This window comes from Euleptes europaea, chromosome 12, assembly GCF_029931775.1.
Source record: "Euleptes europaea isolate rEulEur1 chromosome 12, rEulEur1.hap1, whole genome shotgun sequence".
Lineage (NCBI taxonomy): Eukaryota > Metazoa > Chordata > Lepidosauria > Squamata > Sphaerodactylidae > Euleptes > Euleptes europaea.
In genome coordinates this window covers 26,527,594-26,545,825 of record NC_079323.1, presented here as the reverse complement: position 1 = coordinate 26,545,825, position 18,232 = coordinate 26,527,594, and the positions used below count along the sequence as shown (strand labels likewise).

Here is an 18,232-nt window from a genome sequence, read left to right as displayed (position 1 = left end):
TTAATCTTTTAAAACACAAATATCATTTTACACAATATTTTCTGGACTAGGAATACCGAATACTGCCAAGGATGGACAACTGTGTATCAGATATTTTCTAGTTTAAATTTTGACACTATAGCTTTATAAAACATTTTGCATCTATCTATACATCACAGCTATATTTATCCAAAATCAAAATTATGAAATCAGAATTTATCAGCATGTTAATATAATGTTGTTTGCTGTGTTATAGAATGCCATGGTGCTATTTTGTTCCATGTTATAGTGACACAATATTCCACAGAATTAGCACTGACAAGTCTGTTCGGTTTTCTTTCAGCTCAACTGTGTTTTTAGCAATGAGACTAACCAACCCAACTGCAATAAAATATGCAGGAACAAGGAATTCCCTTGGAATTTTCAGCCTGGCAAAAAGTATTTTTTTGACCTCTAACTGTCCTGCCAAGCACTTTCACACTTCTTTAACAAGTCATACTCTGGGAGAAAGTCTAAGAGCTCATTCCTGAGTCTGCATCTGTGCCACTTCCACCACAAGGCAGACAATGGTAAACCACCTCCGAAGGTCGCTTGCCTTGAAAATCCTATGGGGTCACCAAAAGTCAGCTGTGACTTGATGGCACACAAAAGAAAGACAGTTTCAGGGGGGCACTATGGTCAAAAAGCAGGATATAAATCCAACAAATAAATAATATTGTGTGGGCACAGTATTAAGTTAGGGCAGTGATTCCCAAAGTGGGCAGTATCACCCCCTGGGGGGCGGTGGGATGACCTAGGGCAGTGGTCAGCAAACTCATTAGTTGACAGAGCCAAATATCAACAGTACAACAATTGAGATGTCTTTTGAGAACCAAATTTCTTAAACTATATAGGTAGGTACACTGTTTATTAACTTAATAAACTTTAATTAAAATTTTAAGTCTTAATTAAAGCACTCTGAAGCAAAGGAGTCTTTTATGTTGACAGGTTTTAAAAAGAAAACCACCAACCACTGAGTTTTTAAATGACAATGCTGATGCTCAGCCATTACCTGCTTTTGAAGCCCCTCTCTCACACTTCCACCCCCTCCCCAGGGAGGGGAAAAAGGCTGGTGGAAAGGAATTCACCTCCACCTCTAAAAGGCCACAGCTGCCCTCACCCCCTCTATTTCCCCCCTTCTTCCTTGTGCTTTAAACTTTACACTGCAAGCTCCTCAGGGCAGAGACCAGTCCTTTTTTGGGGGGAGGGGGGAAGAAAAGAGTGCATTACTTCCAAACCAGCGTCATGCATGGTGACAACGGCACAAAATAAAACCTGCAAGGAAAATGGGGAAGGAGAAATGTGGGGGGGGGGGGGAGGATGAGTGTGTGTAGGGATAATTTTTTACTTAGTAGAGACGCAGCCCATATTTCCAAAAAAGGGTTGCATCCCCTTCCCGATGTTGGCGGGGGAGGGGGGAGGGGGGAGGGGGACGATCCTTTGCAGAGGATTACGACCCCCCCGAGCCTCCCAGCCCCTTCCCCCAACCCAAGCAAGCAGGGCCACTTCCCCTCCTCTCCTCCGCTTGTTTATGGGCCCGGGGATCCGGATCCAGGCGGTGGCCTCCTCCTCCTCGTAGCCCACCCCCCCTTACCCCGGCCTTCTCCATTCAATCACCCCGCAGCCTCGGCGGCCAGAAAGGGGAGAGGTGGTTGTTGTTGTTGTTGGTGGTGCGGGGGCCTCGCCGGTGACCAGGGCCTCGCATGGCTTAGGCATGCGTGGACGCCCGCCCACTCTGCCCAGGCCCGCCTGAGGGGATTGAGCAGCGCTGGGGGGGGGGGGGAAAGGGAGGGCGGCGGCGAACGTTTCTCTGGGCCAGAACGGGCGAGCAGCAGCGGCAGGAGGAGGCTCAGTTCATTTGAACGGAGGTGACGACAGCCGCCGCCGCCTCTCCTGTCATCCGACCGAGAGCCGCAAGCAAGGGGCCAAAGAGCTGCATGTGGCTCGCAAGCAGCGGTTTGCCGACCACTGACCTAGGGGGGCACTAAGAGGCAAGGGGGCAGCAGGGGGCACTAGAGATGGGCCCCTTCAACTGTGTTGTTGGATAAGGTAGGGGGAGCTGGGGTTGACTTTGTTGAACCAAGGGGGCAGTGGCCCAAAAAGTTTGGGAACCTCTGAGTTAGGGCTTTGGTACTATCTTTCCTCACATAGAAAGACGGAAGTATAGGTGGTGATATAAGGGAAAGGGGAAAGTGGAGTCAGCATGGCTAAACGCTCAGCCTAGGAAGAGAGATGCTTGCCCTGTGCTCCATATCCCTAAGGGATAAATACCTGGGGGCAGCAGAGAAAACAAAAGACAAGAGAAGTATGTTCTTCTGCCTCCTCCAGGTCACCCCTTCACCAGGAGATAGGAGACCACCCTGTAGGCCCTCCGTGACATCAGAGAGGCCTCAGGGGGCAGTCTTTCCTTTCCCACTGGGAAAAGCACTGGGGAAAGCAGTAAAGCACCGTTGTCTATCTTGTGTGCAAGTTGTGCTCTGCTCCACCAGGAAACGGAGTTCATGGCAGAGGCTCTGGGATGATGTGAAGCACTCAGGAGCAATCTCTAATTTCCTGGAGATGAGATGCGAGTGAAATATGAAAATTTTGGACTCTATTTAACCATATTAGTGGTAGCACAGTTAAAAAAAATAGAGACACATGTTCTACAGCTGGATTCCCCTCCCATCAGGAAAAAGTAGATCACCACATAGTCCCCTCCAGTGCAGTAGTGGCCTCTGGAATTATTGTCCATATTCTTGTGAGAGGGAGCACAACAACTCCTTTTAGCCCCACCTGTCCCTAGGAACATGACAAGAATCATGCTCTACTCTCTTCAGTGCCTCCTAACTATGAAATCAACAATTGCTTCAGAGCCCCTCCACAATATTACACAGGCTCTGGGGCAACTGTTTACTTCCTGACTATGCTAGTTGTATGGGGACATAAACACATCAGTGAGACCCCACGAAAACCTGGAAACAGGCCAGATAATCTGCTGGAAAACAAGGAGAGAGTGTCACTCTTCCCTGAGTTCTCCAACTTGAGAAATAGAATGTTGTCTTTAATAGTGTGACTAGTTAGTACTCCACAGATGTAGCATCTTATCACACAGATATTTTATCTACTGGGAGTGTGTAACATTGAGGCTGAATTAAACATAAACTTCCATTTAAGAGAGGTAAAACTTTACCTCTCATTTAAGAGAGGTAAAACTTTACTTTATTTGCATCCCACTTTTCAGATGATTATTTCCCTAAATTTTGAAATCTGTCTTGACAATGAACAGAAACGTAGGATTTTGTGAGGGTTTTTCCAAATTTAACTGACTTTGCCTGTTTTGTTTTCATATTTAAGATTTTTGCTACGTCAAATTCATTTTCAGTTAAAAAGCAATTATTTCTGCGGCCTGGGGAAAATATGCAAGAAACCAAAGATGGAGCATTCTATGTGGGCATCAATCAACCAAGGTTAATCAGATGATCTTACACTAACCACTACTTTGTAAAGTTGACTGAGGATAAAGTGAGGACTGTGAAGAACTCAGCATATAGGAAAGTACCAGATAACACATCAACCTCCCATTCTTGGTTACATAAATGCCAATACAGGGGACAACTGACAAACCAATTCAAAATTTTATATATTTATTTACATTAAGTGATTTGTTGTTTAAAAAAATAGGATTTTTTTACCTGCAAGATTGTCAATCTCCTTCTCTTGGAGCAGACTGACAGCATCATCATCCCCTTCCAACATGAGTTCAGTTTCAGCATTCTGATTGACCACAGCTTGACTTCGGAAGGTTTTCTTTGACTTTATCACATCTTCTTCAGTGCCTATAAAATGTTAAAAACAAAAATTTGATTTGATTGTTTGCTCAGTTTTAATACCCAGGACATATTTTCCGATATGAAATTAATAGAATTCCTGTCATGATGAGATGAGAAAAATAAACTTCAGAACAGGTTTTGTTTTTAAAAATTCATACAGGGGATAACGTGTTTTCCAAGATGAAAGTGTGCTAGAGGTCTTATAAAAAATATAGAAGTCAACTTCAAGAAAGGCAACTGGGATCTAATCTGCTTTTACTAGTCTGTCACATTTCTGGTCGTCGCTTTGTTATAGCAACTTGACAATTAATCTTAGTGTATACTAAGGTGAATCTGGCAAGTGTGCAGGTTCATTATTTAGCTAAACCCTTTTGAAATCAGTTTTGTTTTAGAATATTAAATATACATTTATTTAACAGAAACAAGGCTGCCTTGGTTTCACATAAGTATTTGGCTTTGTTGTTTTTTACATTTATCACTTGGCTGAGAATACTTCTGTATGCCACAATATACTAAGCATTTATCTAAATGAAAGTGTAGGAGACCGAAAGTTGCCCTTCAATCACTGTATCCTTTATGAATTAGAATTCCATTTATCAAAATTACAGAAAGAAGAGGTAATGTCTCAGAGGGCTGTCTCATTACAAGGCTTATAAACACTGTCCTTACAAAGAAGTGGTTTAACACCTAACAAATCAAAAATTGATTGGGAATAGAATTTATTTGAGATCATCTATCTTCAGAAGACATGCTGTACTGAGTGCACTTCTTGGCCTCACTACCCATTCATCAGGAAATTAACAAGCAAGTTCCACAGACCACCAGATTTCCTTGCATTCTGAAATACGAAATATGTTAAAAACAGATCTGTCACAGATGTTCTAATTGTATACTCCAGAATGGTTTTAAAAGGATCTTAAACTAAAAGATACAAGACAATAAATGAGTTTCTCTTTGGCCAAATTTTAAAGATGTATTTGGCAAAATGTTATATTTAGTATTATTAGCAATTCTAACTTAAAAGAAAAAAAATTCCACTGCAGGAATCCTAAATATGGTTTTAACATTTTACACATCACTACATGAATCATCAACATATACTTAAAGGGCAAATATGAAGGTAATTACACAATGCTTTTCTAATAACAGTTTTCTCAGATGGCAACCTTGACAAAAGATTATGCAGTCAATGAAGTTGTTTTATCTTAGTGTCAGTATTTTATTAAGAAATATTGCTAAGAATGTTTTCACTTGGTTATCATGGATCCCTTCAAAGCCAAAAAATCTCTTCCCCCCCACCCCAGGCCTTGACTACATTTTGCATTATGTGAGTCAGGATAATTTAGGCACTTGCCCAATGAGATTCTTTACTATGTCTTTGAACACCAGAACCCCATACAAAAAACTGCTTTTGAAAAGCACCCTCCATTTCAAAAGCATTTCACTATGTGACTCGAGGTATACAACTGAGAAACACAACCACTAAAAAGTGTCCTTGAATGCATGCAACTAATGGTGAGATTCCTTGAATCCCAGCTTTAGCTGGCACATACGGAGAGGGTGCTTACACCTTCTCCCCTGTACTGTTTTCCTGACTTAAAATAGCCCCAGGGAGTTGCTGTTTGCCTTATATGGGAAGTGTAACACATAGTCCATCAATATGCACAGAGCTGCTGCAGGACAAATAGTCGCTTTCCAAGGCTATTCAAATCAGGAAAATGGCACAGGGGAAGGCCTAAGCTCCCTCTCTCTTTGCCCCATGTGCAAATCAGAATCTGGCTCATATGCAGCTGGGAAGCACAGAATTTCAGACCTATTTCAGATATAGGTCAGACTTTTCTTGACCTATATCTGAGGAAAAACTGATGTGTTAAGGCCCTAAATATCCCATGTACACAGAATTGAGGCTTCGTCTACCCATTACAAAGTCCTGGTATTTGCTGGGGAACAACATGTGCAATGGGAGTTTTGTGCCTCCCAGATGCACACTGGCTCTTTTCTGTTTGTGACCATAGCACATAGAGAGAAGCAGCTTTAGCCTCCTTACCCATGCTGCTTTTGCATCTGTAAGTAGCACCAATGGAGCTTCTTTGTCTCCGTTGTAAAAACCGCATTGCCAGTGGAGCCAAGAGCAGCTCCATGGAGTGGTATGTGGATGTGAAAACAGCATGGAGTGGGGTGGCTAAAGCCACTTCTCCCTGAGTGCTGTGGTCACAAACAGAAATGAGCCAGTGCGCATCTGGGAGGCAAAAAAACTCCCATTGCATGCATGATAAAGTACTTGTGTTGTTCCCCAACAAACACAGGGACTTTGTAACATGTGCATGGGAACCTCAGTGCAAACATGGGGGAGATATTTGTTCTGTTTCTTGTGCAGTCAGTTCCATTTTGATCAGACTACTTTTTAAAAACTCAGTTTATAAAAACTACTTTTGGAGTATACATGATGGGTTGTTTTGTACATGACACTTAAAAAAATTGGATTGTAGTGTTGAAGTACTTTTAGTCTTTAAAGTGCCACAAGACTGTGGTTTTGCCGCTAAAGACTAAAATGTCTGGCCCTCCGGAATTTACTACCCCTATCATTCTGCATTCACAGTTGCTAATATGGGTTATCATACATTTATATAATAAATGACTCTTTTACTATTTCAGCCAAGGGGAAGCTTATCTGACTTAACTAACCTGAATATAAAGTAGAAGAAGAAGAGTTGGTTTTTATACCCTGCTTTTCTCTACCTTTAAGGAGTCTCAAAGCAACTCCCCCCCCCAACAGGCACCTTGTAAGGTATGTGGGGCTGAGAGAGTTCCCAGAGAACTGTGACTAGCCCACAGGCTTCATGTGTAGGAATTAGTATTAAAATGAAGATAAACTTCAAAGTCCCTCTGTGACACTAAAATATTATTTAAAAAAAAATTCTACTCAAAGTTTTACACTTTCAGTCTAAAGTATGACATGAACGTTTCATTTGTTAACAAGACTGACTCCTGTGTAACGTGTTTAGGATGCAGATGTCAGCATTCTATACAGCAAATTACTGCAACATTTACCGTATTTTTCGCTCCATAGGACGCACCTTTCCATAAGATGCACCTAGTTTTTAGAGGACGAAAACAAGAAAAAAATCTGTTTTCCTCCTCTAAAAACTTGTCTTATGGAGCGAATGCCGGCTGGGCGCAAGCACGTTGGGACAGCACGAGCCGGTGTTCCCCGCCCCGACGGCCAGCTGGGAGGCGATCGGGGCGCACAGAGCCGGCTGAGCGCGTGCGCCGGCTCGCTCTGTGCGGCCCTGCCCGCCTCCCAGCTGGCCGTCGGGGCGTGGAACACTGGCTCACGCCGTCCCAACGCGCACGCGCCCAGCAGGCATTCGCGCCATAAGACGCATGGACATTTCCCCTCACTTCTGAGGAGGAAAAAAGTGTGTCTTATGGAGCGAAAAATACAATAACTATTAAACTTTAAATATGCATAATAGCCAATATGTACATTACCCTATGACTTGGATGCCTCTATCTGAATTATGATGTTGATGCCAGTCTTTTGGTGGATGTTTATTTTAGGTCCCAGGCCAAGTCATTAATCAGAGATATAAAAGTTATTCAGCTGCCTAAGTGCTTTTTGGAAGATGGTTCCTCTGATATTCATAAGCGAAAAAGGAGAAAACAATTCTCTGCAATTGACTGTTACTTTATGTTTGGTATACCTAAGTGTTTGCAGATGTAGGTTCCTTATATTAACTCTAGCCTTAAAGCTCTGACTTATATACCTGTGTTCAGGACCTTCTGCTAGGACATTGCTGCTTCCTGTCTGAAACTTGAACTGGATGGAATTCACAAATCACTTTCTGTGATGTAATGCCAAGGAAACCCATGGGCCTACTTCACAACATGCTCCAGAAAAAAAAGTTGCTGTGCATTGAAGTCTGTCTCAAACCCAACATGAACCTAACCCAAAAAAATATATAGGATGAATTGTTTGTTTATTTATTTATTTATTTGGATGAATTTATTTTTAGGATGAATAATTTAGATAAACTATTAGATATTTTTAATCCCATCCTTGGATAGTCTAGCTTTGTTCATCAATGCATAAAGTGTACATTGTTAAAAACAAAAACAAAAATGATCTTCTAACATATTTGCCCTTGACCTTCTCAGCAGCTTCTGTTCTTTGTTTCCTCCCACAGAGAGGTTACATTAGTAGCATCCCGCTTGAGGACATTTTTGGTAATGACACTTCTATAGAACTGATAGCCAAATGAGGGGAGATCTGCAATTTCTGCACTCTCTTTTAGCAGTCTTTGTAAAACAATGTTATTCCAGAGGGCTTTCCCACTTATTTTATGGATTTGCTGTGGTTGTAGACGTTGACTGATATTGTGACCATTTTTGTTAGAAGGTTTCATTTTCTTATGTATGCTTACTTTCTATATATTCTTATCTAAACAGCTTTGAGCTTTGACAGGAAAAGTGATCTATAAGTAATTTCAATCAATCAACAAATAAAAGGAGGATTGGGGCTATATTACAGCTAACATCGCCCCTTTAAAATTTGGTATCTGCATATACCCCCTTGAAGTCTCTCTTCTAAATGTTGGTTATATTGTTTCTAAAGTAATTGGGGGGGACAGTACAGGTTTTTTTGCCTTGAAAAACAAAATACTACTCAATGAATTACCTACAAGCACCTTTTCTAATATGAAAATACCAATCCACTAACACCTTCATCAGAGGCCCTTCTGCAATTGATTGCCCTTCTATTGTTTAGATAGATGGCTAAGGGCCACAGGGCTTCTTCTGTAGAATAACCTCCTGTGGAATGTTCCTTCTGGAGATACTTGTTTAGCATAATCTCTTTATCTTTTAAAAAGGTAAAGGAAGTCCCCTGTGCAAGCACCGGGTAATTACTGACCCATGGGATGACATCACATCATGACGGTTACTAGGCAGACTATGTTTATGGGGTGGTTTGCCATTGCCTTCCTCAGTCATCTACATTTTACCCCAGCAATCTGGGTACTCATTTTACGAACCTTGGAAGGATAGAAGGCTGAGTCAACCTTGAGCCAGCTACCTGAAACCGACTTCTGTCGGGATTGAACTCAGGTTGTGAGCAGAGCTTTGACTGTAGTACTGCAGCTTACCACTCAGCACCACGGGGCATTAAAACAGATATCCTAGCCAGGAACAATGGTTATAAATATGGAAGAGAATATGGAAGTTTAGCCTGTTCCCTTTTATATTGCATCTTAGATTGCTGTGTTGGGGTGGGACTTTGGCTATTTTTATCCATGGCTGTAAGCCACACTGGAGGTAGAAGGCAGAGTATCTTAAATAAATATTAGTGGATAGACCAAGGTACAGACATGCATTAGATCTGTGTGTAACCAAAAGAACTGGGCCAATGGCATAAGGAGCATCATCATTGTGTACACTATATTATTTCTATACATAAAGCACAATAAAACAGCATGCATAATAAAATTTAAGAATAGAGACATTTGAAAATAGCAGTTGGCATGTCAAAATTTATTGCGATAATATCCACATTTCCTTCTCAACTTTCATTTAAACTTGTAAATTCTCATTTGGATTCTTCAGGTCACAGCCGGTACTAGGTATGCAAGCTAAGCTTCAAAGATAACCTGCTGGGTCTATGCTTACCAAGGATTCAGTTCAAGGCTACTTGAACAAATGTGCCTTCATAATATGGCTGATTTCAGACATGGGTATACTTTTGGAGAGGAAAAGGAAAAGAAACAAACAAAACAAAACTCAGCCCTACACGACAAGCTAACTCCTAACTCCATTTCCAAACTATATTCAACATTCCTTAACATCCATCCCACTTTTAAGATCACTAATTTCATATTAAAGAGTGGAAATAAAGTAAAGTTTGCTTAGAAGCCATGATACAAGCCAAGGGAGAGTTCTGCTTCTTGCAAAGTTCATTCCACAGCTTACTTCAGTGAATTATAGATAAGGCAATTTATGCAGAGAGTTTTCTTTCATCTTTGAAGAGGGCTGGCAGAATGGAAAGTTAACTCATTTTAGTGTTACCTAAATGTACTGACAGGAAATTCTAATGTTTCCAAACATCTGGAAATCAGCTTCATGGGATGGTGATTTCTTTTCTTAAAGAATGCCTTTTCATATACCGTCTTTTACAGCTTTATGTGGCTCCTAAAAGAGTGTTTTGACATAACTAAAGTCTGTCTGCTCCACAATAAAATGCTGTATTTAATTTTAAGCTATCTTTTAGAGAATAAAGATGTTTTTGTGAAGTTCTACTCTCTTAGACACTTATACGATTTTTTTTTCTTACCTAAGGTAGCTTAGCCTGTGTTACTTTATGGTAAAAAAAGCTCTAATTTAGTTTTATCTTTAATGATTCTAATGACTTAATTCTTAAGAGACATTTCATTATATGAAGTATGAAACAATAGCAAGAAAAAGTTATATATCTGATATGCTTTACCCCAAACAGAAATACAGTGCCATAAGCAAAGGTATCCCCTTCTAAGTCCACTGAAGTCCATAGAAGGGTGTAACTCTGCTTTGGAAGGCACTTAGTAATGTTTCTGATATAAATGTCTAACATTTAGTATAAAGTTAAATGTAAAATTACTTCTTCTGGAAAGCTGGTAAAAATAGTACATAACTGTATACAAGTCATGTGATCAATAACAAAGATAGCAGTGAAGCAAGTATTTTAGTGTGCTCTTGAGGTAATCTCTGATTTTACAAATTTATACCATCTTTTCTACATTTAAGTAGATCCACTGGACCATAGTGAGATCCTATTGATCTTCGAAGCAACATGCTTTCTGATGTATTTAGCCTCTTCCTTGTTCTACACAATAATGAAATCATCAGATGTCTCCATAAATATATGCCAGACTGAACTGAGTATGATTCGTCCCTAGATCTTTTGTCAGATGGATATGAGTTAAGTTCCTGCTCAATAACACTGCCTTGAGAAAATATACTGCCTAGAAAAGAATATTTCTCTCTCCACTTTCCACACAATCCTATTAAATTCTAAAATAAAGGCAGCACATTTATATAGAATGTATTTGCCCATCAAAAAATTTTAAACACACTTAGGTAGAGCAAGCCTTTTACCCTGGGTTTTTGCATCTCCAAATGTTTACTCATAAGAAAAATTTAAGCCTGTGGTCAAGGCCGGTGCCAGGCTTTTTTGCGTCTTAGGCGAGGCTAACTACTTGCGCCCCCCCAATTGCAAACCAATTTTCAAAAACAAATATCTTGTAGAAAAAGAAAGCACAAAACATGAAATTGCTAATTTTTTTAAAAAAAATTGCCCCTTGGGTCAGTTCTGTGCTCCTTTGAGGTCTGTGCCCTAGGCGACCGCCTAGTTCGCCTAATGGTAGCACCGGCCTACCTGTGGCCAGTTCACAGCTTCGAACATTGTTATACACAATGTAATGATCTGTTGCCATATGGCTGGATACAACAGTAATAAAAACAAACACAATTAAAAGTCACAGCCCTTTTCCCTTTAAAAAGGTGGTCACTGTCCAATGAATGACCTAGCTTTAGTTATCATGAAGTATAAGAAAAAGAGGGGACAATTACAACAAACCAATTAAACTTCTGTGGCTCTATTCAAAATAGGGATCTAGTAAATTGTAGCCTCCCTCCAAGTTAATCAACTAAAATTTCCCTCTGATTCTGTCGTTTTGAATCTGAGGCACTACAGCAAAGTTAAAAGGAGTATGGGACAGTTGTGATCTGCTGCTGCCGGGTATTTCTTCCCACAAGAAAACCATAGGGACTTCAGGGGTGATTCTCCCATTTCTTGATAGGAGCAGCAGTGGATGGAAATGGAGCAGCAATACTTTTCTACAATCCACTGATACTGACAAGGGCTGAGACAGATGGACACATTCCACTCCCTTCCCTATAAAACTACAACTGGGGAGAAGGAAATGCCTCATGATGGAGAGGGGATGAGGCTCCATGGGTACCCTGGTGCCTAAGAGCAACCCACAAAAACCTCTGGGCTTCTTGGAAACATCTCTTGCCTAACTCCAAAATTTATCCTTTATCTTTGCGTACAGGTTTGAAGTGATACAGTATGGGCAAGCTAGATAAGAAAGAGAAATGTGCATAGGAACACTGTTATATATTATTTAAATTTTGTAAAATGATTATTAAATGAGTTAAAATGAAATATACTAATTTATTCAAATTTAATGATGCAATAGTTAAACTCACATAAGTAATGGACAAAGATTTTCTTTTGAGTGGTGGGCTTAATAAAAAGTAACATGCATTTTTATGAAACAGCACTAATTTTTCCAATTTAACCTTGAATATATTCAAGAAAAGGCCTTCAAATCTCACTCCCCAACTAAAATTTGAAGTGGCATCCGTGCTTAAAAATCACAATCTCTGAAAATGTTCCAATTCACACAGAATTAATTATTCTGGAGATCAAGAAATACTTCCCCTTACTGGAATGTTGCGTCTTTAGAAACTGCTAAAGGAGTTTGAAAAACAGTCCTGAACAAGGAGAAAGGTATCTACAAAATAAATAGTATTTATGTTATATCTTAATTATATTTAATTAGAAGGGATGCTGTTTAACCAAAAGTGAACAATAGTACCACTGATTGCTTTAAAATGATACAACAATAAATATTGGAATTCACTTATTCTAAAGATAACATAATCCTGAGCCTATTTGCAAACTAAGGAAGATGCCATACTGTGGTTACCCTAAACAAATATCTTAACTAGAATAAATGATTACCTTCATTTGCAGAGGTGAGGTACTTAAAAAAATTCAGCAATGTAATGGTCAAACAGAGCAATGACATCTGACCTTGTAAGCTGCATTTGTCAATGCAAATTTTATGAGTGGGGCATCCAGATAATTTGACCCACATTGTATGTATCTTTCATTAGTTAACATCATGTCTTAAGTTGCAGACATTTATTGAATAGCACAGCCTAGTAAATAAGGTGATGGTCGCTTTAAGCAAGGACTCCTGATTTAATGTCCTTATATTACAAAATACTGAAAATGAGAAAATAATGGCAAACAGTAAACATTGGATTAATAACAATTATGTTTGAATACAGTTTACAAAGAATAGTTGTAACTGAATTATTTCCCTAAACAAAAACTAATAGTTAACTGCTCAGTAGAAAAGGACACAGGGACACTTGCAAGAAAGAGAATTGGATCAATATTAACGTGATTTTCATTTCATGCTTCCCCAACTCCAGTAAGCTGACGATATACTCTGATTATGTGAACTGCCTGTGAGTAACACAGAAAAGGTTATTAGAGCAAGAGGTGGAAATGGAATGCACTTTTTATATTGACAGCTTTGCTAATAGAGTATAGTGACTTTCAAAGCCATGTAATGTGTTTTCACAATTTGATTTTCATGGTACTTTTCGCCATTGAAAGATGTTCTAAACATTTCTCCATAAAGAAACCATACTTTATCTTTTCATAAAGAGATACAAATGTGTTAAATTTTACCTCTAAGGAAGTGAGCTATTAAATAGTTCGGTAGGAAAATTGGCATGAAAAAAACTACCATGTGACAAAATTTGAAATGCTATTACATACCATACAGCGCAAAATAATATAACCATCCTTTTCATAGGGTATTAAAATCATTTAGAAACAGAATATGATGAAGCTTGCTTTAAGATTACATGTACGTGTTAAGCCGAGATGTTCCCATAAGAGTTCTTGATTATAACAAGAAAAGCAATATCTGAGTGCACATTGACCATGATTGCTGAGAGCTATGCCAAACATATATTCTTCATATCCAACCTCCGGCATCCTCCGTTACCTGAGGGATGAAGACATTTTGTCTCCTGTGAAGGTTCATTCAAAGAAATGGAATAGGGAACCAGATGGTTGCTAGGTTAAACCCAGCACTCTGAATTGGGCCTGGGAACGTGTTTGCCCAAACAACACAGTTGTTGAAGCAAAAGCGGCATGTGCATCCATTTCCCCACAGAAAACAGGCTACAGCATTTTGTGCCTGGTGAAGCTTTCAAGTTTTAATTCAAGGCTAGTTGTGTGGTGACAACTCCAGCAAGTGGATGTAACTGACAGAAATCTGATGTAGAGATCAGCAACCTGTTTACCAAAATGAAATGCAGAATCCAGAAAAAAACAGGCAAGCCGCAGAAAAATACAGGAAAGCCTCTCCTGGTATACCCTTCGAAGGACACTAAGATTGTCCGATGAGAATCTGCTGGTGGTCCCTGGCCCTAAGAGCGTGCGGTTGTCCTCAACTAGAGCCAGGGTTGAGTAACTCAGGGCTGGAATGCTCTGCCAAGTAACATCAGGGCCCTGCAGGACCTTAAAGAGTTCCACAGGGTCTGTAAGACAGAGCTTTTCTACCAGGCCTACAACTGAGGACAGCTGCAGATACCATCATTACTGGCCTCCCCCTACTTCCAATATGAGTGGAAAGGTGTCACCTGTATGGTGCCCACAGTTTAGTAATTTGCGTGCCATCTTTGCTATGGGGTCTGTTATGGGGTTTGAGGGGTTTATTGCTGCTTTTATTGTTTTATTGGATTGTATGTTATGTTTTAATGATGTTACCTGACCTGAGCTAGCTTGCTGGGGAGGGGGGATACAAATTTGAAAAATAAATAAATTTATGTTTACTGGTAAACTGCCCCATCAGCTGTCAGTGGGGAAGATCCCATCCCTTATCCTCCCACTCCACTGAGCAAAGTTTGAAGCCTTCCTCCAGCCTAAGGAAGCTTTTTTTGGAGGAAGTGCCACAAGTTGGAGGAAAGCTCCTTGGAGGACGGTTGGATCCTCCCAGAATATTTAATCCATCCAAGGCACAAGAATATTCCAGCAACGTTACTTCTCTCTAACCTGGATTCAGTTTCCAGCAGTTCAATCTAATCCATTCAACCACAATTTCTAAATACAATATTCTCACAAAGAGAAGCACACCCTTAAAGCAAACACATACAGGTTGTGCACAGCAAAGGGAATAGCACATGTGCACTTACTGGACAAAAAAGATGATTGGACACTACTGATGTTAAATTTCCAACAGCATATAGTTAGGTTTAAAATGAAAACTTGGTTGATAATTGGATTAAAAGCTACAAAAAAATGAAAATGGGAGAGATGATGCTGTTTAAGTAAAGCAGAATAGTTTACATGCCTGTCTTACATTGTTTCCTCTGAGGTCATCACATTTATACTGAAGAACAGCAAAAAAAAAATTTGATGACATCTGGAAGCCCTTTACCACTGAATACACATTTTAAAAGAGCTTGTCACTGTAATATCTAATTCAGTATCTACATAATCTCTGTTCATGAAGCAGACGTCAATCCTTTAAATTTACAAAAATATATTGGCATCTTGTGCTTACATCGATGTTAAGATGAACAAAGAATGTCAAACGAACAAAGCATGATCTACACAATCTTTTCCTTTTCCTTTGCACATGTGCAAGCTTGTAATATAAAAGTGGAACTTGAAACTAATTATTTCTTTGGACAAAAAAGGCATTATTAACTAGCAAGAAATTATGTAGTACCATAAATACAGATGGGAATGATTAGGTACATATTAAATACTCAGTTTTCTTCATGTTAATGTTCTAGTGCAAACATTCCTATTTTTTATAAAAAATCCAAATTACAAGCCTCTAAAGGTGTGAGCACCAAAGAAGTCTAAATCAAGAACAGACTTTCTGTTTGCATTAGAAATCCTTGTGCGCAAATGAATTTAAAAAACAGAACATATTATTTCTAAAGAGGCTAAGTTTGGCAGGTGAACATGCAGTTTTTGACACTGTAGTCACTTGTGAGCTGAGACTTAGGTCTCCTTGCCTCACAGCCACCCGACTCAAGCAGCATGCCGAGCAGTTTTGCAGTGGTGCTATAGCAGTGGTGGTGGAGTTTTATTTCTTTCTGCCTTGGAACTACGTTTGTATTTACTAAGTAGGTGAAATAAATGTTCTGCCAGGGTCATGGACAATTGGGTCAGGTAATTAAATGAGAAAGGTGGGATGGAAAACTATTATTGCCATGGGGATGTGTGAAAACATGCATGTACAAGTCGCTACAGACCCACAATTCGCAGCAACAGGTAGTGGAACACAGTGACACAGTGCCAATTGGTATATGTGTCGGGGTTAATGTTAATGAGTAGACAGTAACTCAGGAAACAGGCTCAAATTGCTCACAAGCTGCCTACCCAACAATCATCTCCTTGTTTGCAATGGAAGAGCAGGATATGAGTTGAACCTGCAGATGCCTGAGCATCCCTATATTTTGGATGTTGACAGAGGTAGAATTACAAATAAGCTAAACTACAGATTAGGGCCACACAATATGAGGGGCCTCTAGATAAGAATTTTTTTTTGTCACCCTCAGTTTAAATCAGTAGTCACCATTCACTATGTATTATTTTTATCATATAGGAGCTCTTAGACTGATAGAATTTAGGGCCTCACCATTTATTTATTTTTTATTTAGAAATTTTTTGTGCTGCCTCTCCTGGAACCTTCCCAAGGCAGTTTACAAGATAAAAACAATAAAAACAAATCATGTCACAATAAAAAAACACCCAAATAAAACTATCATGTCATAATCTGGTCTTGTCTGTTAGGTGGTATGGATTTATGGAATTTAACACCTGAGGCTCTAAATTTGCTTGAAGCTGGTAATTATCACCCCCACCAATAAATCCATGAAACAAAACAAAATACTCCTTTCTATGCTCCAATGTTCAGAATTTGCACACAAACTAGCTGCCTTAATCCCATTCAACTGTTTGCTGCTGTATGGATCTTCTTGTTGTAGTAAATGCTCTGGAAAGCTGTATGTGTAATCAATGCTGAAGTTTAAGTAGTCAGATACAAGAGCGGGAGTTTTTTGTTCTTAGTATTGTGCAACAGTATAACTGGCCAGGGTAATTTATTTATTTAATTTCCCCTGCCCTACCTCCAAGGAGATCAGGACAGTGTGTTTCAAGGTCACCCAGTGAACCACCTGGAAGAGTAGGGATCTGAATCTTTGTCTCCCCAATCTAACTCTGACACTCTAACCACTACCCCATACTACCTACACATTCCTGTTCCACTGTGACCACTGAGATCATCATAGAACGCCTAAACAATGCCTGTACAGGCCACAGAGAAGTTTGTGGTGGCTGCCCCTCTCCTATAAAATTCCTTGAACTGCATTTTTTTTCTTTTCTTTTTTTTGCTGAAGTACAAGCCCTGATATATGCAGCCACTCACAACTCCAGCTCAAACTTATGGGTAACTACATAGAATTGTGGCATTCCATATGGTAAGCTATATTAAAGGCTCCCTTCATGAATCAGAATGACTTTACACTTGCTGTATTTTTATCATTTAAAACACAAACAAAATTCTACTGTTAAAATGTAAAACTGCTACACTCCAGGGAGTATTTCACGTATACAAACATTAAGCATAAAAATAAGGACAATATGTAATGAGCTAAACCCACCAGTGATGAAACCTCTATCAAATATTTGCTGAATACATTAGGTGCCTTTTTTTATAGAACAATCAAAATACCTTTTGTACTCTGTAGCATACAGGCCGTCAAGTCATCTGAATAACCTTCACAACAATTTTTTTCTACTGCAGATCATTAGCTAGCATCTGACACTCCCTACTTGGAAACAGGTGCAAAAGCCGCAGACATCACCCTAACTCTCCAAGACTTTCCTGTTCCTTGACAATGGTGAACATCATAATGCTACTGTATACATGTATTCACTATCAATACTGATTTAAGTCTAGATTATTTATATAGTGTTCCTTTGTGCATCAAGGTCATAGCTTGATGGCTGCACAGGCTTAGATAAATCAGGTGTTAAGCAGGCACATCTCCAAGGAACCTAGAAATTCTCTCATCTGCAGACCTCAGCATATCTTATTATTTATTGCCAAAGAAATGACTGATTAATTTTGTCATCTTTGCTCTGTGTTTTTTGCTCGGCTGAAGCTGCCTGCCCTCGTCTGCAATGCCTGATCAGACCTATTTAAGCTGATGCCTTTGATCGCAGACACAGAGGAGCTTGCTGACTTAGGCTTTGACTAAACATTCCTTCGCTAAAATGTTGATGCGCAGACGCCCTAAATGATAACTGACAGTCAATGCAGATAACAAAAACTGCTACGGTATTCCCCACTATTATGTATGGATATGTAGAGTAGTATTTATGATACTAAAATTGGAGATAAGATTTTTTTAAAGCCTGTCACTTTATCCACCATTTTTCACTGAGAAGATATTTCAGACCAATGAATTATTGCCTACAACTAAAAGACCCTTTCAAACAAAAGTCACTGGATTGTCCTCAAGTAATTTTCATTCTTAAAATT

General features: G+C 39.5%; 1 protein-coding gene across 3 annotated transcripts in view; it reads right to left on the bottom strand.

Annotated features, from left to right (window-relative positions):
* NBEA (neurobeachin) overlaps positions 1-18,232 on the bottom strand; it is a 433,179-nt gene that overhangs the window by 181,950 nt on the left and 232,997 nt on the right. For all 3 annotated transcript variants that reach the window (XM_056858518.1, XM_056858519.1, XM_056858520.1), the window contains one exon: positions 3,693-3,836. In XM_056858518.1, the coding sequence (XP_056714496.1) occupies positions 3,693-3,836 (144 nt within the window). The remainder of the gene's footprint in view (positions 1-3,692; positions 3,837-18,232) is intronic.